Source organism: Apis mellifera, linkage group LG11, assembly GCF_003254395.2.
Source record: "Apis mellifera strain DH4 linkage group LG11, Amel_HAv3.1, whole genome shotgun sequence".
In the NCBI taxonomy this organism is placed as follows: domain Eukaryota; kingdom Metazoa; phylum Arthropoda; class Insecta; order Hymenoptera; family Apidae; genus Apis; species Apis mellifera.
The window spans coordinates 1101615-1122714 of record NC_037648.1 but is presented as its reverse complement, the minus strand read 5'-3'; the positions used below and the strand labels follow the sequence as shown (position 1 = coordinate 1122714).

Sequence of the window (21100 nt, the reverse complement as noted above, 5' to 3'; positions counted from 1 at the left end):
CGATGCTCTTGCATTTGTTTGCTTCGTTTTTTTAAATATTATTCTCTTTCATTAAGAATTGCAATTCTAATTGAAAGAAATAAATAATTAGTTATAATTGTATTTTCTTTGCTTTAAGTTGAAAAAATAAAAGTATTTTTGTTACAATGTTATAGATTTAAAATTTAATGTTAAGGTGTAAATTAAATAAGTGAGCGACGAATGTAAAAAACTTTTGTAAAGATTATTGTAAAAATAATTGTACGTTAATTTATTTATTTTGTTTCAGATTTATTTAATTTAATTGATATTTATCATTTATATTTTATATGTTTAATTTTGTATGTTTTATATGTTTGTGATTTATTTATATCGTTAATTTTATTATTTTGTTTTTATTATTTAGCTTTAGGTGGGTCTCGATGCGTAGTCACCTCCTCGTTGGTGAGACCTGGTAATTGGCATCGTTTTCCAAAATTTTCCTTTTCAAAATTTTCTTTTAAAAAGAGTACGATGAAAAATATTTTATCGGAAAGATTCAATAATTTTTGTTGGTAATTTTTTTTTTTGAAAAGATGCCAAGCTAAGAACTACGCTTTAATTCATTTTTCTATGTTTCAGGTCTCCCTAATTTAATGAAGTTTGTATTTCCTTTTTTTTTTTATTATTATTATTATATATTTATTTAATATGTGACAATTATATATTTATTTAATTTCTATCTTAAATTCTTTTATTATGTTTTTAATTCTCTTCAATTTGATTAATTTTTATGTTAAATTAATTTTTGTATTTAATTTTTATTATATTTTTCATAAATAGATCTTCGTAAAATTTCAATATATAGGAAACTATAATTAATGTTATATTATACAATGTTTTAATTTTCGCGCGATTAAATAAATAAGTTTGCATTGTTTTGACCAATCAGGTGGCTTGTAAGAAAACCTGTAGTGCATGGCGTCATACATCTGCCGAAAATCATGGAGACGAGACGTATTACCGGTGCGAGTGATCTCAATTACACAGTAAGTACTTAATTTTTACTTTATTCTTAGTTTATTGCGGAATTTATACATTATATTAAACATTGTGACAACAAAATTAATTAATCTTTCGAGTTTCTTTGTGCTTTTTCCTTCGATCGACAATTTGATTGTTGAGGTTATCGATATTAGTCATAATATATTGCATATATTATGAGTTTTTCAATCAAGATTTCAAATCATTATCGTTTTATTTTAATATAATTTTAATTATATTACACTTATTTTTCATTTTTGATTTTTATTCGTACAGATTACAATTCGATTGTATTGGGATATCGAAGGAATAATGCTGTATGTATAGCATGCACGTGTCACGATGATTTATAGCTGACAATTTTCCTGTATATTAGGTAATAACATTTTATTTCTTTTCATAAAAATAGACGTATTTTGGATAGATTTCTTTTATCTTTTTTTTTTGTATTGAAAAATGAATGTACAGTAGTTGATCGTAATATATTTTATTTCATCGAATTATTTCGGTAATACTTATTCATTTTCCAAGTGTATTTAATTGTATTGTTTATATAAATATATATTTTTCTTCCGTCCGTTATACTTAAAATTACAAATATTTTTTAATTGTACTGTTTTTTCAAGAAATTGAAATTCGTTCGTGACATGTTCGACAAATGTTTCGATTTGTTGCCGAACTATCGATCGCGTTCCCTTGTATTTCGATAATCGAAATTGAGTGCGAGATATCACTATCGTATCGATAATTGTAGTGCTTAGCTGCGTCGTGTTCCGCGAAGTGTGTGATTTATCTATTGCGTAGTATTTATTTCCATAATTGTTCTTTTTTGTTCGTATATTAGTGTGTGTTATTAATACATGTTTGTTACCGTAATTAGACATTTCTTTGGTAACTAAATTATTCTTTTTCTTTCATTTATCTATATTTTATCTGTATTTTAGTGTAACAGGTTAGTGTTACGAATATTTCATATTTTAACATTTTATAAAATAAAATTTATGCTTAATCGATATTTTATTTTAATATTTTTAGTTAATTTTATATATTTTATATATTTTATGCGCTTATTTGATAGTTTTGATCATATTTCGTACATGTTAATTTTTGGGTTAGCTTCGAAGGCGGGAAAAATTCCAATATGGACGCCATCGTAATGACGCAGTAAAATTTGATATTTTATACGTATATCATTTTTCTTTCATTTCATCCTATTAATACAACTTTATTTTCAGAGAATTTTATTTTGAAAAACATTTTTGTGATCGCGTGCAATGTGATCGATAGAATCAGTGTTTGTTTCGTAAAAGTTTCTTTATAATTCTTCTATAATCGCGAAATTAGAGTCAGTGTTTATTCGCCGATTGTAACGAACGCGTTAGTAGTTTTTTTATTTTTTTTTTCTTTTTTAAACATTCGTTTTCGATACAGAGTAGAATCAGTGTATCAAGAGAATAAGATGATCATCAATCACGCGAAGAAGTTATTATCCTTTCATATTTTCTTTCAATTCATTAATTCTTTGTATTTTATATATATATTTTTTAAGAAAAAAATTACATTTAATATTTTTTTCTTTTTATTAAAGGTAGACTTCATTTCATTGGCCTTGAAATTACAAGACAAGGATATTTATGACCGCGTGCAATGCGGTTAATAGAATCAGTGTTTGCTTCGTAAAAGTTTTCTTAAATCCTTGAACGGATAACGCGATATTAGAATCAGTGTTTGCTTCGTAAAAGTTTTTTTAAATCCTTGAACGGATAACGCGAAATTAGAATCAGTGTTTCTCTCAAGAGGACAAGATGATCATCCATCACTCGAACAGGTAATTATCTTTTATTCTATTGAAATTCTTCTTCTTCCATTCGTACAGAACCATTAGATTTTAAAATTTCAAGTCTTTGTATTAAAATCTCGTACATTATGTAATTCTAATAGAATCCTTTCTTACTACAATTTTTTTTTAATTATGTCGTTCCATTTTTGTGTTACAGATGTCTCCAACTACTTGCTGCGACAATGGCCTCCTCGATTACTTCCTAATGGAAACATTCTTCGCTTCGAACGGTGAGTCGCATGCTTTTATGTTCCTCCGGTCGCTCAATCATGTCGTAGGATGAAAGATCCAAAGATCGACACGAGTGACTGGTTGTATACGTAGAATTTTGCACGAGCACAGTGACCACGGATATTTAATATAGTAGTAACAATCTTTATGCGTTTTATGTATTAGTATAGGTTAGGTTTTCTTGTGCATCGCGTTTTTGAGCGTTTTAATAATAATTCATGTAATATACTATTGATGATAAAACAAATTGAATGAAATTGTTATTTAAAATTAATAAATTGTAATATTATAAGTTATATTTTCATAGTCAAATATTATGCGAATATTTGTCTATGAATTAAATATGTATATTTTAATTGGTAATAAATGATTGATGAAATGACGTTAATTAAATAATGGAGAAATCAGATGTTATCCAACTTCGTTGCAATTATTGCATAACAAGTTATAAGCTCAAGTATTATCGTTAATGCGATAATAAATTATTTTTAATTTTCATAATAGCGTATTACATGATTTATTTATTCGATTTTTAGAATATTAATCATAGCAGAACTTTCGTCCGAGAATGTATGAAATCTTGTGCACAAGAAGACATTTCGCGACAGGCAGATTTCAGAATCAAAGCAACGAACAAATTTTGAACATTGTTTCTATATTTTTCCAATTATGCTTTGATTAAGGAATCACCTGAGGTTTTTTATTATTGAAAATTCATTAAAGTAGAGTTCATTTAAAGCTTATAAAACAAAAGAAACATAATACATAAATTAAAAAATATTAGCTCGTTAGAAGAAGAAAGATTCATTAATATTTTTTAGCTCAGGATTTTCAGGTTTAACCTCTTCCATGTTCGTTGCCAGGATCTCACTCACGTGCCCAGGCGCTACTTGAGTGAGAGAGAGGCGACGAGCATGATGATCCTAGTTCATAAGTTTCTAACAATTTCTCGGCGACTGACGATGGCGTTAGTGTACCGTGCGCGACGTATCTTCCACATTATGCGCGTGTGTGGTTAGGCTGTGGAATTGCGTCGTTTCTATTCGCAATCATTAATCATTATTATAATACAACATTTACGATTATAATAATTTTAGCCTTAATCTTATTATTATAATAATGATATTAAAATTTATCTATCCTGATTAACAGGATCATTTCTTTAGAAAACACGAGATATTCTTTCGATTTTAAATATTAGCAGATTGATTTACGCGATGGTCGCTAGCCATCGTCGGTCGATTTCAGGAAAAATGGTACGTAAAGTTAGAGTGTGAGAGACGTGTGCCAAGCTCGGGTGTCGGAGGCGTCCCGGGACGCTTTCCCTAGTGTAGGCTCATTGCGCCCGAGCGTTATGCGTGAGAATCGTTGGAACGAGTGTGTTGGTACGCCTGTTTTGCCAATTTTTAGATATAGGATCAGGCAGGACAGGTAGTATACTTTCTGGTGCGAATGTTAGTGGATAAGTAGGTAGGGCCGGGCAGGTTGTCACAGTCTCCTCTCGGGCAGGCGCGTTCTCGCGTGGCAATCTGTTTCTGGGAATAAAATTGGAAGAATCGTGGGCAAAGCTGGAACGAGCGAAGCGCGTCATTCTCTTCTGGCTTTGCTCGTCGATTTTTCGAATTTCGCGCTCGCGCTCGAGATTCCGTATTTAGCTTCCTAGTGATTTTTTCTTCTCTTTTCTTTTTTATTTTTTCCGCGAGCAGGGAATCTCGAGCCTAGATTTAAGTTTCAGCGGGCATCGCGCCCGAAGGAGGAAGACCGAAGAGGCCCGACAAACTGTCGCGAAGAGGGCTGCAACGAATGGCTCCTCATTTTTTGGATCTTATTTGGGTCCAAAGAATGGGAAGTCATTGTTACTACCTCGTCACTGTGCTCGTTTTAGCAATACGTAGTGTGTGTGTTTTTATATCGTCTGGCCGATGCATGCGGGCCCATCAATTTTTCAATTTTTAATAGGCAAATCGCGATTTTTGAATTATTTTGGATTTTTGAAATATTAATTGGTATAATTTTTTTATTTAAAATTGTATCGCAAAAATATTCATTTAATCATTGCGATTTTTGAATTATTTTAGATTTTTGAAATATTAATTGGTATAATTTTTTTTTATTTAAAATTGTATCGCAAAAATATTCATTTAATCATCGCGATTTTTGAATTATTTTAGATTTTTGAAATATTAATTGGTATAATTTTTTTATTTAAAATTGTATTGCAAAAATATTCATTTAATCATTGCGATTTTTGAATTATTTTAGATTTTTGAAATATTAATTGGTATAATTTTTTTTTATTTAAAATTGTAATTCAAAAATATTCATTTAATCATCTCGATTTTTGAATTATTTTAGATTTTTGAAATATTAATTGGTATAATTTTTTTTATTTAAAATTGTATCGAAAAAATATTCATTTAATTTTTTTTTAATAATAAAGCACGTACGATAGTAATAATAAATTTGTTGAATTAAAAATTATTGTTTCTTTTTATTTGAGCAATAAACGTAGTTTTGAAATAGCGTCAATGTGGAACATAGTTCTTCTTGGACCATTTAATGCAACAACTGCATAAACGTGGTTGTACAATAATAGCTAAAATATTAATTTGTTATTAGTGTTGCGTTTAATTGTAATTTTTTTTTGAGTAATAATTTCATTAGAAGCACTTTTTCCTTTTCTTTTCGAAAATATTATTGTCGTGAGAGATGAAGGATACACTCACGAGTTTGTTCAAATCGAGTGGATAATTTTGGCCCTTCTGGCTATCTTTTCTTCTTCCTTTTCAGCATCTTGAAGAGAGAGAGAAAAAGACTTCAATGAGATCAGAAACAGGTAAATATTTAAATTTCTGATAAGTGGGATTCCTCAAATTTGTGAGAAATATTCTTGAGCCAGGATTAAATCATTTCGTCATGAACGTCATCCTGCTTTTCTCCTTGTCGTCAAAATCCTTGCCATTTTCGTTATCAGATTCTTCATATCTCAGATTTCCATTCATATTGTTCAAAACGATGCAACCACGAATTCCTAAATTTTCTCATTCCAATTCATAGTGCCTGTCCTTATAATTTTGGATCGTCATTTTATCTTCATTCGCATTTTTTCTAATAATTATTCATTCTGATAATTAGAATTTAAGATATTACGTATATAGGTTAGGAATCAGTATATTTTTAATAGGCAGATTAAGTTAGATTTATAATTAATGAAACTATCTTGAAGATAATTTCATTAAAACTGTTTTCAATGAAAATAGTGTAAGCAAGTACTTTATAAGAAAAATGAAATGTATATATAATTAAGTGCATGCTTAAATAAGGATTAAATAGATGAATAGGCAGAATAATGTTTGTTGAGATATTATTTTGCTTATTTTTTTTAATCAATTATTTTTCATTTTCACATTATAATGAAAATGAAATATATTTTATATAATATATTTTATTTTTAGGCTTTAATTTCTTTAATTCTTCGTTTTGCACAACGATCAAAGGCTTGAACGTTTTGCTAAACGTTTTGTTAGAGAAATATCTTTGAAAGCGAGTAATTTTTTGCGCAAAAGATGATTTGCATGGAACGTGATAATTTCCTAACCTAACACGATCCAATTTCCTTAAATATGGTCAGGTTGATAAACTCGGTGGGTAAAAATAGGATACCGTCGATAAAAAAGGTAGAGTGAAAAAAGTGTTGTTATTCGAAATTTAACATAATTGATTTTTAAGATCCTCGTTTCTGCGTAATTATCAATTTTTTTTTATTTAAAATATCGAACTTTAAAGAAAGAAGAATCTTTACGGATTTTAAATGGCAAAAATGCAGTTTATAACATAGCAGTTAATCAATTCAATCGATGGATGTCCCGTGAAGTAATAACTGGCTTCATAATATTCCTTGGAAAGATGTTGTAACGTTCGTTGAATGTAGATGCATATCTGTATAATTGCACGTTATCGTTCGATGTGAAAAAAAAATTAATAAAATGCTAAATAAGACATCGATAAAAATGCACGGATCAAGTAATATTGTTCGTCTTTAATACCTGACGTTTAATAAATTTATATTTCATCACGATATATCGATTAAATATCAGAAAAGTTATTTTTCATCGATTAATGGACAGTTTTATTTAATTTGCATAATGAGAATATATCTCTAAAATACGGGATAATTAATTATTTTCGATTGAAAAGAAGTGTACGATGGAAAAATTTCATCATTCTATTTTCATATGTTAAGAATTAAGATATTTGTATCGATTACTTTTAAATTTTAATCATCGATTCATTTATTTCGATTCAAAAAATAATTTACTAATATAAGTAAATTTTTTCAGCGCATTTGGATTATAAATTCTTTTTTTCCAATTTAGATAATGTTTTATCCCGTTTTATTTAAAAAAAAAAAAAAGAACAAAGTTGTACGTTTCATCATTTTATACGTTTTAAAAATTTCCAACAGCATCAATCTAGTGGAAAAATTAAAAAAACTGGAGAAAGAATATACAACTGCGCGCCCTACCTACCATCGCTTTAATTACAATCGTTTACGCGTGAAACAGGCTACAAGTACAAGCGAACACGTATCAATGGAATATACAACGCAACGCGAAGAGGTTATGTTACCGATCCTTACCTTCGTTTTATTTTCAGAAACTCGGATGCCAAGAGGCACAAGTAACCGATACAATTATTCCATATTTTTTTTTCTTTACGCGCGTTGTTCCAAGGATGCATGGTTTTACATGGTTAACGTCCCTGGAAATGTTAATTTATCCGCGAACCGGATACGATATATCGACGGTGGTAATGAACGGTGGCGAGGCAATGAAAGTTTCAATGGACAATAATGGCGGCTGGCGCGGCGGTGGGTTTACGATTCGAGAGCCGGTTGGTATGCCGGGCGTGGTCACTCGTTTCGAATATTTAGCCTTAGCGCGGGATAGAGAGCGCGCCGCGGCTAAGGAAAGCGCCCCGATAAAAGATAAACCTATCTACTTACCGCGTGTATCTGGCCGACAGTGAAAAATGCCCGCCAAGCGGCCGACACGAGCTCCGTGCTCAGTCGCGTGACGGAATCTAAAGTGAAAAGGAACTAGTGTCGAGGCTCATTCTTAAAACCTTCGCCGCTCGAGTATATAATAATATGTACGTATAGGGCGTTACTCGCTCTTACGTTACGATTCCTAAAGAGAACAAGTTATGTTTCTTACTCGAAGTGTGTATATATATATATATATATATATATACACAAGGTATTTTACGTTGAAAATTTTTTGTTGATTAATTAAGAATAATGAGTTAATATTTCTTTTTTTTTGTTTTATAAAGATTCATTGTTTTATTTAAAATTAAACGCATACACGGAATGGAATTGGAATGGAATATTCAATTTTATTTCAATGAAATTTTTATTCTTTTCACGTAGCATTCGAGAACTTTTATAGCTATAGATTCGTGAAACATCTTGTGTATGTATATTATACGTTTGCACACACCCTGCACCTTGACTCGTTACAATATACCGTTATACTTGTTACGAAACGTTTGTTTATAGCTTGTTTGAAAATTGGATCGTTTGAAAATAGAATGTTGATCGCGAGATATCTTTGAAAACCTTTTCGGAAATGATTCTCATTCGCGAGAAGAAAATTAACTTTGTTAACAATTTCGTAACACGTCGAATGATTTAATCTGGATTAACCTCGAGTTACCGACCAAGCAATACGAGCCAGCTATATATGATAAAGGACGAGTAATGAGCAAGATAACTAACGCTTCGCAAAGATAAGAGAAACAGTTTTTCTTTTTTCAATTTAATCGATCTCGACTCGATTATAGAATCCAAAATGCAAATTGCTCCGTTGATAATGTCAATAATATGGTTCTCAACCCGTAATGTAATACTCTCTTACTTGTAATTATTTTTCTCGTATTAAAAAGTAAACCGGAAAAATTACACGAAATATCTCGATTTATTCGCGTTTGAATCGTAGAACAGTTGATACCGCGGCTCCGTCGATAATCGATGATGATCAGAAGCTCGATCGAGATAAACGAGGCTTGGGCAAAAGGTATTATCAACGGGGACGCGTAATTGCAGATCTACATGCCTCGTACCCTTCTCTTTCACCCGTCACAGAGGCCGATCTCTGTGAAAAATGTGTAGCACGCCGGAGAAAGGTTAGCCACGGCTATTAGATACACTATATACGCTTCAGTGGTTCTCAATTATCCATATATATATATCGTAATACGAGTGACAGGACGAAGTTTCTTTGATTCTCTTTCGATTATATTCCGATATTATTGTTAATATCGAAAATTTTTTTTCTAATTGAAAAAAGAAAAAACCAGATATACCATTTCTTTCGAAAATGGATATACCTTTCGAATTACGAAAGAAATAATTCGATCGTGGAAATATTCTACGATGATTGAAATTTAAGAAGAATTTTCCGAAAATAAGGGGAACCACTGTTAACAGTCTCTTACGATTGCAACACGGGACGGCCTTTTACAACGAGCTACGGGTAAAAACTTTTTCCCCCGCATTGCTTCCAATTAGCGGATTAATGACTTTGGCTTTAACGCGATCGCACTTGCGAACTCGCATGGGAAAACGGGCGCGGGGAGGGGGTCGAAAGTGAAACCCTTCCGTGACCAATAATTTGATCGTTTTCCCCCCTCCCCCTCCATAATAAGAAGATTATTATGAGCAAAGGGATTCGCATTTTTTTTCTCATTTCTTCCGAAAAATTGGAAAAAGGGAATATCGATCACATGGAGTACGATTGTTATCTACGATCCAGCTTATCTTAATTATCTTCGGTCGGTAAAAAAATTGATGAAAAGGTGAAACGAAATTGTATTGATATATATATATAAAGAAAACGTGTTCGAGGCGAGCTATTCGAATTACGCAAGTGATTCTGAAATACCAGGAAGTCTTACTCGAATGGTATGCACAATCGTATCTCCTATCTCGTTTTCCGAATACGGAATGGGTAATGGCGTATAATCTCATCGTCGGAATCGGTCACTTTCAGACTTTTAGCCGAACGGATACTCGTTTCTCCCTTTCCTTTTTGCAATCGTGGCAATAATAACGCCTATCAACCACCGCTCGAACCACGCGTTATTATCATCGCTCTTTCCTTTTTAAACTCTGCCAATTTTTGTATTATTTTTCGCGATGGTGAAGATAGTGAAGATAAAGATCATTCTTTTTTAAAATTTTGAACCGACTCGATCAATTTTTGTATTATTTTTACTAGCAACAGGGAATATTATATTTTTCGATGAATTAAATTTGATTTTTTCGAGCGATAATTTTCGATAATTCGTTGCGCAACGAGGATATGTTTCGCGACTTGTCTCAACGTGCCATTCGACAGGTTCTCGGATATTTTCCAATGATGCAACGAGCCGTGCAATAGCCGCCGGCTCGTTAAAAATTTATCCACAATGTTGCATCGATGGTTTGCGAGGCTTGCTCGTCGAGATCGTGTGACTCGAAAAAAAAGAAGAGAGAGAGAGAGAAAGAAAAATGTATGGATTGGAACGATTTGAAACGGGACGAGAAACCCATTGACATTTGTTTAATAAATGAAACGGTGCGGTGATTCGATACGATTCGACGTTTGCTTTTCCAACGAATGGAAAAGCACGATAGTTTTCGATATCGTCCTCCCTTTTTCGTTAAATAAATACGAAATCTTTCGTTTGGAAAATTTGTAGAAATGTTTATGTTAAAAGAGATGGTGTGAATATTTCTTTTGTTCGTTTTCGACGTATTTTACTTACTTGAAGTATGAGCGTTTTGAGCTCTTGGTCGCTGAGGAACGCCGGCTTGTAGTGGCCCTCCGTGTACGAGGTGACGGCGCCCAGGATGGTCTTCAAGTGTTGGACAGCCATCCTGAGCACGGTCAGCTTGTCGAGTTTGCGGGACATGGCGTGGCACATGGGAACCATTGCGGAAAGCTCGGTTATGTACGTGTTCATTTTGTCCCTCCTCCTTTTCTCGATCTCGCTGTGATTTTGTCTGGAAAAAATAACGAAGGGGAGACGTTTTTTTTTTTTTGGAATTCGGTATTTTTTTTTAGATCGGATTTTCGAAATTTTGGGGATCCTTTAGAAATTTCTTCGAAACATTTTCTAGGAATTTTTTTAAAGTCGGATAGGAACTTTTTGCGAATCTTTTGGATGTATTTTAGATAAAGATATTTTTGATGAATGCTTTTTAAGGGAAAAGAAAAAGATTCTTTGACAATGCAGATTTTTTAGTAGAAATTTCTTGGAAACATTTTGGGAGATTTTCTAAATTTTTTTAAAAATCGTATAGGGACTTTTTGGATGTACTTTAGATAGAGACTTTCTTTCGAGATAGATATGAAATTTTGAGTGAATACTTTTTAAGGCAAATGAAAAGGATTCTTTGGCAATGTAGATTTTTAGTAAAATTTTCTAGAAATTTTTTAGGAATCGTATAGGGACTTTGTGAATTTTTTGGATTTACTTTGGATAAAGATTTTTTTTCAAGATAGGCGTGAGTTGGATTTTGGAAATTTTGAGAATCCTTTTGAGTAAAAATTTCTTGAAAACATTTTGGGAGATTTTCTAGGAATTTTTTTAAAAATCATATAGGGACTTTTAGGATGAACTTTAGATAGAGACTTTTTGGGTGAATGCTTTTTAAGAAAAATGAAAATTCTTTGGAAATATAGATTTTTAGTAGAATTTTCTAGAAATTTTTTAGAAATCGTATAGGGATTTTTTGCGAATCTTTCGGATGTACTTTAGATAAAGATTTTTCAAGTGAATGCTTTTTAAGGAAAAAAAAAAAAAAGATTTCATAAAAGATTCTTTGGCATTACAGATTTTTAGTAAAAATTTCTTCGAAACATTTTGGAAAATTTTCTAGAAATTTTTTTAGAAGTGGTATAGGGAATTTGCGAATCTTTTGAATGTACTTTAGATAGAGACTTTTTTCGAGATAGGCATGATTTTGGAAATTTTGGGAATCTTTGTAGAAATTTCTTCGAAACATTTTGGGAGATTTTCTAGAAATCGTATAGGGACTTTTTGCGAATCTTTTGGACATACTTTAGATAGAGATTTCTTGTAGAAATTTCTTCGAAAACGAAACATTTTGGGAAATTTTCTAGAAACCATATAGGAACTTTTTGTGAATCTTTTGGATGTATTTTAGATAAAGACTTTTTTTTCGAGAAGATAGATATGAAATTTTGGATAAATGCTTTAGAATTTTCTAGAAATTTTTTAGAAATCGTATAGGGACTTTTTGCGAATCTTTTGGACATACTTTAGATAGAGATTTCTTGTAGAAATTTCTTCGAAACATTGGAAGCTTTTGGAAGCTTTTCTAGAAATTTTCTAAAAACCTATATAGGGACTTTTTGCTCATCTTTCGAATATACTTTAAATAAAAACTTTTTGAATACTTTTTAAAGAAAAAAAAAACGATTCTGATAGAAATTTCTTCGAGAAACTCTTTTTCAAAACTATATATAACAACCTCTAAGTAATTTTCCTCTCGATCCCCATTTCCATCCTCCTTTCATAAAACATATCTAAGAAAAGAGAGACAGATACGGAAGAAATTCCCATAATCGCGAATAGAAACGAGGATATCGAAGACGACTTCTTCTTCGACTTGTTCTCTCCCTCTCTAAGAAACGAAACGAAACGAGCACGGCGACGACCACCCAACCAAGGAGGGAGGGGGGAATCAATTATAAATAAAGGCGATTGAAGCTGATAAACGCCGCTTTTGTGAGCCGCGCGTCGCATCGTGCGATTTGACCGTGAGGAATTCGCATTCATGCCCCCGTTGGCGATCAATTGGCCGCCAGTCGGGGCCGGAAGTCGCGGCTACGAGAAACTAGTTTCGATTTATTCGAGCCCAACCACAACCACACTCGTCCTCCACTCTTCCAAGTCAATCTGAACCTCGTTCGATTATTATTTCTCTCTCTCTCTCTCTCCTCGTTTCTTTTTCCATAAAAGAATCAAAAAATCAAAGAAAAATTGTCGAATTTTTCCCCTCTTAAACTCGTTTCCACTGTTTTTTAAAATTAATCTTACCGATTGGCAAGAGCGGTAGATTGGATTAATGACGCGATCGGCGAAGCCAGAGGAAGGAAGGAAGGTGGGTCAAGGTGGCGTACCTTGGCAATAATACCTGACATAATACAACAACGTAATCGTTGACCAAGCTTTAAAATAAAAAAAAAAAGAAAAGAACCTTTGCTGCGGTTTCCACAATCGATAGAATCGGTTCGAAGCGCGCGATTGATTTTTATCGCTCTTTTTTATCATCGATCGGTAAATGCTTACTTTTTACTGTCGTCGTTTGTGCGAACTGATTTGGCATCGTCTCCCGCGTCGTCCAATAAATCACTACCGTCGCTGCAACAGAAAGGAAGAAAAGAAAATACTGTATTATTTAAACCATTTCTCTTAAATAATACTTAAAATTTACTTAAATTTTCGTGAAGAAGAAGAAAATTACAACGTTTCCCTTTCTTTCTTTTTTTTTACTATGAATAATGTAAATGTGAAATATAATAATTAAAGGAAGACCTTGAAACGAGCGTTGAAACACCAACGAATCAATTTCTTCCGTGTCGAACCCCTTTGAAAATTTCACCAACTTTCCAACTGCTTCGTAAGCTTCTCGAGACGCTTAATTTTCACATTTTCTTTTCTCTCTCTCTCTTAGATAAAATTCATCCAAATTTATTATTCCATAAATACAGGAATAATAATATCGTACAAAAATTATTATTTAACATTGCATACGCAAGATAGAAGCTCAGATTCGAAGATTGGAAAGTTACTAGCTCGAACAGATTGGATAGATTCAGGGTTCGATTTCGAATTCGCAATCCTCTCCGGACCCTCTCTCTCCCCCCCCCCCCTCTTCTCGAGAATCTTGGCCTCCGAGTTAATCATTAACTTAACCCTTTGAGCGGGTAACCGACGCCTTGATTGGAGTAATTACCCCAACTTGGAAAGAGAAGGGTGCCGATTGGCAAGAAGGGGGAGAAATATGTTTCTCGAGATGGAAATGTCACTGTTGAATGCGTTTATCCGGCTTCCCTACGTATACACCCTCGAATCTCAATAGATGCTGGCTAAGTTAACGCGTGTAACAGGTTGAAATATACTTCTCCCATCTGAATTTCAATTGTGGAATAACATCGTGCGTGGAATAATATATTTTTCCTCTCCTTTCGAATTAATCAATCTTGCGTAACGAATTCTCCAATCTATATATCGGGTTGGCAACTAAGTAATTCTTTTTAGAAAATCAAAGACAATTTTTTCATGGAACTGAATAACTTCATTCTGTTGCCCGTTTCGATCAATGATCTTTTGCCATCTTTCAGGAAGCATCGTAATCCCACGTTCGTAAAACTTGTGGTTTTTATTAGCGAAAAACTGAATCAGGTACGATTTGATATCATTATTATTGAAATTTTTACCATTCAAGGAGTTTTGTAAAGATCGAAACGAAAAGTAATCAGATGGTGCAAGGTGAGGACTATATGGTGGATGTGGCAAAACATCCAACCAAGCTCCGATAATTTTTGCCGAGTGACCAAAGATGCGTGTGGCCTTGCATTGTCATGATAGAATACAACACCTTTTCGATTTGTCAATTCGGGCCGCTTTTCTTCAACCGCATCGTTTAATTTCGTTAGTCGTTCGATGTAGACGACAGAATTGATCGTTCGGTTGGGTGGTAAGAGTTCAAAATAGACAATTCCTTCGTAATCCCACCAAACTGATAACAAAACCTTGTTTCGACGAATACCAGCTTTCGATGTTGTTCGAGCTGGTTCACGTGGCCTGCTCCACCATCTTTTCCGCTTGATATCGTTGTAAACAACCCATTTTTCGTCGCCAGTTATCGGTCGTTTTAAAAATGGATCATTTTCATTACGTTTCTTTAGCAAATCGCAGCTGTTAACGCGTCGCGTTAAATGCTTTTCTTTCGGTTCGCGAGGAACCCATTTATCGAGTTTTTGAATATAGCCAAGTTGTTTTAAGCGGTTTTCGATGCGTGTACGCGATACACGAAGCTTCTCTGCAATCTCACGAGTTGTACCGTGACGATCCGAATCGATTATTGCTTCGATTAGGTCGTCATCAACTTCAATTGGACGACCAGAGCGTTTTTCGTCTTCGAGTGAAAAATCACCAGAACGAAATTTGTCGAACCAATTTTGACAACTGCCGTTCTTTTAAGGCTTCGTCGCCATAAACAGCGCGTAACTTTTTGCGAGCTTGTGAAAATAAAAAAGCAAAATACGACATGATAATGTTCCTTTTGATTTTCCATTTTTCAACGAAAACTACGCAACCGATCGAAAAACTTTTTTTACAATCAACGATCGACAGCTGAATCGCCAACTATCGAATAACAAAATGTGTTTTACATTTGGACTACGCCAGCAAACGTAAAAATTCAACTGAATTCAACCATCTATGAGTGAAATCCGCAATTACTTAGTTGCCAATCCAATATATAAAAATCATATCATCGAATAACAAAATGTGTTTTACATTTGGACTACGTCAGCAAACCTAAAAATTCAACTGAATTCAACCATCTATGAGTGAAATCCGCAATTACTTAGTTGCCAATCCAATATATAAAAATCATATCATCGAATAACAAAATGTGTTTTACATTTGGACTACGTCAGCAAACCTAAAAATTCAACTGAATTCAACCATCTATGAGTGAAATCCGCAATTACTTAGTTGCCAATCCAATATATAAAAATCATATCATCGAATAACAAAATGTGTTTTACATCTGGACTACGCCAGCAAACGTAAAAATTCAACTGAATTCAACCATCTATGAGTGAAATCCGCAATTACTTAGTTGCCAATCCAATATATATAAAATCATGATCCAATTCCTTTAAAAATAAATCGAGTCGAATTTTTCAAAAAAAAAAAAAAAAAGAAAAAACTTACTGGCACGACAGTTTCCGCTTCCTTGAAACGGCGACGAACTCGTCCGAGGTGTCCGCGTTGGGCGGTCCGTGGGTGGGGGTGGTGGACGCGCTCCGTTGATGATGATGATGATGATGGTTGTGGTGGTGGTGGTGGTGGTGGTGGTGGTGGTGGTGGTTGTGATCGCGGTGGTAGTGATGGCCGGGGGCGGGTGCCTGGTCGGGGACCATCGTCGAGGGTGTCTCCATGTGCTGGGGCGGTTCAGCCCCCGTCACGATCCGCGGGGTGGTGTGGTTGGCGGCGGTGGCGGTGGTGGTGGCGGCGGTGGTGGTGGTGGCGGCGATGGTAATGGTGGTGGTGGTGGTGCTGGGGGTGGCGGCGGTGGTCGTGGTGGTGTCGTCGGTGTTGCTGGTGGTGGCGGGGGTTGGAGTCAGGCTGAGACCTTCGCCACCCCCCGCCGAGGCGGCGGTTACTTCTCCCACCCCCGAGCCCGTACCTATGTCGCCGAAGTAAACCGTGGAACAGGAACTTCTGGAATAAAAAAAGGTGTAATCGCGTCGGTTGTGACGATTTAATCGAGGGTTGGGTGTTTAATTGATAAGGATTGGTGTTGGGAGGGAAGGGAGGAAGGGAGGATGGTGGTGTTTGGTGGGATTTCGAGTAGAGAAACGTGGAGAAAGTTTTGTACTTGGTATTGTATTTGGTGTTGCAAAAGGAAAATTTGAAATGATAATTTAGGATGATTGGATGGAAAATGTTGAGTTAGGAAAGGATGGTAAGGAAAAGGAAGGTGATGGAAGGAATAAAAGTGATGATTTTGGGGAGGGAAATGTAGGAAATGTTGAATTATAATTGGGATATTGGAATAAGAAAATTGTTATGTTTGTTGAAGTATTTGTAACTATTTAAAATGATAATTTAAGGAGAAATAATATGTAGAAAATGTTGAATTATATGTTGTTGTATATTGTATGTTGGAATTATAATGGGATATTGGAATAAGAAAGTTGTTATGTTTGTTGAAGTATATTTGTAACTATTTAAAATGATAATTTAAAGAGAAATAGTATGTAGAAAATGTTGAATTATAATATAAAGGATAGTAAGTAGAGTGAGTAGGAAAGGATATAGAATATATAGAAAATGTTGAATTGTATGTTGGAATTATAATGGGAATAAAAAAGTTGTTATGTTTGTTGAAGTATATTTGTAACTATTTAAAATGATAATTTAAAGAGTAATAGTATGTAGAAAATGTTAAATTATAATATGAAGGAGTGTGAAGGATATAGAATATGTAAAAAATGTTGAATTATAATATGAAGGATAGTAAGTAGAGTCAGAAGGATAATATATAGGAATATGTAGGAAATGAATTACAATGGAATGAAAGATATGGAATAAGAAAGCTGTTTGTTACTACTTGTAATTATTTGAAGTGATAATTTAGGGAGGGATATATAGAAAATATTGAAATGTTGAAATTATAATGTAGAGTAATAGGTGATAGTGGAACTTGGAATAAAAAAAGTTGTTATATTTGTTGAAATATACTTCTAACTATTTAAAATGATAATTTAAAGAGAAATAATATGTAGAAAATGTTGAATTATAATATAAAAGATAGTAAATAGAGTGAGTAAAGATAATATGTAGGAAATGTTGAATTATAGTGGGATATGGAATAAGAAAATTGTTATGTTTATTGGTGATACTTGTAATTATTTGAAGTGATAATTTGGGGAGGAATAATATATAGAAAATGTTGAATTATAATATGTAAAATGTTGAAGTTATAATGTAGAATAATAGGGAATAGTGGGAAATAGAATAAAAAAGCTCTTATGTTTGTTGGTGATACTTAAGGTAACTATGGTATTTGAAATGATAATATAGGGCAATATTGAATTATAATATGAAGAATAGAGTAAGTAAAGTAAGTAGGAAAAGATAATATGTAGAAAATGTTAAATTGTATGTTGGAATTATAATAGTGGATAGATTTGAAGTGATAATTTAGGGAAAAATAATGTAATAGAAAGAAATAGAAATGTAATAGAAAAGGTTGAATTATATATTGGAATTATAATTATACATATGATAGAGGATATGAAATGATAATTTAGATAAGGATAATAGAAGGATAATTTAGAAGGATAATATATAGAAAATATTGAATTATATGTTGGAATTATAATGTAGAATAATATGGGATAGTGGGATTTGGAATAAGAAAGCTGTTTGTTGATAATACTTGTAATTATTTGAAGTGATAATTTAGAGAGAAATGATATATAGAAAATGTTGAATTACATGTAGATATACAAAATGTTGAATTGTATGTTGGAATTATAATAGTGGGATTTGAAGTGATAATTTAGGAATAATATAGAATAATATAATAGAAAAGAATAGAAATATAATAAAAAGCTTGAATTATATATTGGAATTATAATTATACATATAGTAGAGGATATGAAATGATAATTTAGGAAAGAATAATATATAGAAAATGTTGAATTACATATTGGAATTATAATGTAGAGTAATAGAGGATAGTAGAACTTGGAATAAAAAAGTTAAACTATTTAAAATGATAATTTAAAGAGATAATATGTAGAAAATATTGAATTATAATTTGAAGGATAATAAGTAGAATGAGAAGGATAATATGTAGGAAATGTTGAATTATAATGGGATAGTGGGATATGGAATAAGAAAGCTGTTATATTTGTTGGTGATACTTGTAACTATGGTATTTAAAATGATAATGTAGGGAAATGTTGAATTATAATATGAAGGATAGTATGTAGAATGAGTAGGGAAGGATAACATGTAGAATTATAATATGAAGGATAGTAAGTAGAGTGAGAAGGTTATGTAGAAAATGTTGAATTGTATGTTGGAATTATAATAGTGAGATTTGGAATAAGAAAGCTGTTATGTTTGTTGATAATACTTGTAATTATTTAAAGTGATAATTTAGGAAGGAATAATATACAGAAAATGTTGAATTATATATTGGAATTATAATAGTAGGATTTGAAGTGATAATTTAGGGAAGAATAATATAATAGAAAACGTTGAATTATATATTGAAATTATAATTATACATATAGTAAAGAATATAGTGGGATTTGAAGTAAGAAAGTGTATGTTTATTGATAATAATTCTAACAATTTAAAATAATAATTTAGAGATAATATGTAGAAAATGTTGAATTGTATATTGGAATTATAATAGTAGGATTTGAAGTGATAATTTAGGGAAGAATAATATAATAGAAAAGGTTGAATTATATATTGGAATTATAATTATACATATAGTAAAGAATATAATGGGATTTGAAGTAAGAAAGTGTATGTTTATTGATAATAATTGTAACAATTTAAAATAATAATTTAGGAAGGGATAATATGTAAAAAATGTTGAATTGTATGTTGCAATTATAATAGCATACTGAAATAAGAAAGCTGTTTGTTGCTAATACTTATAATTATAATTTAGGGAGAGATAATATGTGGAAAATGTTTAATTATAGGATAGCAATAAAGATAATGAAAGTAATAAAAATGTAATAATTTAGAGAAAGATAATATGAAAATTGTTGAATAGCAGTGTTATGATATGAAGCAATAAGATCATGATATTTCAGATGAAAATACATAATTGGAAATGATGATTGGATTTTTGAAAAAGTGTCTTAATAGCAATCTTGTCGTTCGATTTGAGAAATTAGGACGACGATATTTAAAAGATAACAATAGAACGACACATAATCTGCTATTGACAATCTAAAAATTCTAATTTCCCGTTTAATATCAATTTTTCACGATACACATATCCTGTCCTTCTGTTGGATTAAAATAATAAATAGAAAGTTAGAATAGTTAAAAATAAATCGGATAACCAGTTGAACACAATAGAGGGAATGAATCTAGATATGACGGAGCATTTGAATGGTTTGATTAATACAGCTTACACGTTGACAAGCGGTAGTTGCAAACTGGTTTTTCGCTTCTTACATCCGCTTTTTTCCATGTTAGATCTCAATAGCTCGACACACAGATCTCGTTGCTCGAAATAAATGATAAACGAGTTTGCGAGTTATGATAACAGCCAATCTTCGAAACGAGCTTCTCGATAATTCGTCAAAACAGATTTTCGAGTAATAAGCTTAAAATTCCATCGAAATCGTTCGCGGATAAATAAATTTCTACATTCCTTGAAATGTTAAAAATTTCCAATTTTTCCTTCTTACGCATGTTTAATTCATGCAATTAACTCGACTCACTACCACCTCTAGAACAAAAGTTGTTGCTCGTAGATCAATTTACTTATATAGCGATAAATCAAGTTTTCCAACCGATTCCTTTTTCTAATTCCCAATTCATAGAAGTCGACTCGATTGACCATACTCGTATATTTCTCTGTTAATAAATTCCCTGCACGGATTAAAATTCCTCGAAAAACCAATGTATATATATATTCGATATTCGAGTGTTTCTCGCGGTGAGATAGCGGAACGTGTCGAATTTGCCAACAATTATTGCTCTCCTTGTGATACGTGCTTTTTATTATTATTTCTTTTTTTTAGATATCAGATGCATTGCATTAGACCGTTTCACGCTTCATCGAGCGCTCGCTTTTCTTCGCGTTCAATGCAACAATGCGCAGAAACAGTTCCTTTTTTCCTCTTTCCCTCGATTTCCAGTGAAATCTGTTGGAACAGTTTCGTCCAATTTGTTGGAATGGAAAAATTTGTTTCTTTCGAGAAATTCGGTTCTGAAATTGCAAAATTATTCGAGCTTCTTCGACACGCGATATATTAATTTAAATGAAAATAGTGCAAGTAATAAAAAGGTATATTTGTTATCCATTTCTCTATATAAAGCTAGAATAATATACAAGATTGCAATGTTTTTATGATTGGTTGATATAAATCACTTTATTATTAAGATTTAAAAAATTAATTTTTATTTTTAATTTTGAAGATTAATAGTTTTAGAATTTTAACTTAAAATCTT

General features: G+C 32.4%; 1 protein-coding gene across 4 annotated transcripts in view; it reads right to left on the bottom strand.

Moving 5' to 3' along the window:
* Positions 1 to 21100, bottom strand: part of LOC725614 (protein cycle) — a 58067-nt gene that overhangs the window by 12727 nt on the left and 24240 nt on the right. For 3 of the 4 annotated variants that reach the window (XM_016915106.2, XM_006558024.3, XM_001121441.5), the window contains exons 3-5: positions 16094 to 16603; positions 13436 to 13507; positions 10883 to 11120 (exon numbers count right to left, since the gene is read on the bottom strand). In XM_016915106.2, the coding sequence (XP_016770595.2) occupies positions 10883 to 11120; positions 13436 to 13507; positions 16094 to 16320 (537 nt within the window). In that variant the 5' untranslated portion in view covers positions 16321 to 16603. The remainder of the gene's footprint in view (positions 1 to 10882; positions 11121 to 13435; positions 13508 to 16093; positions 16604 to 21100) is intronic. The other variant, XM_016915105.2, reaches the window with a different exon arrangement.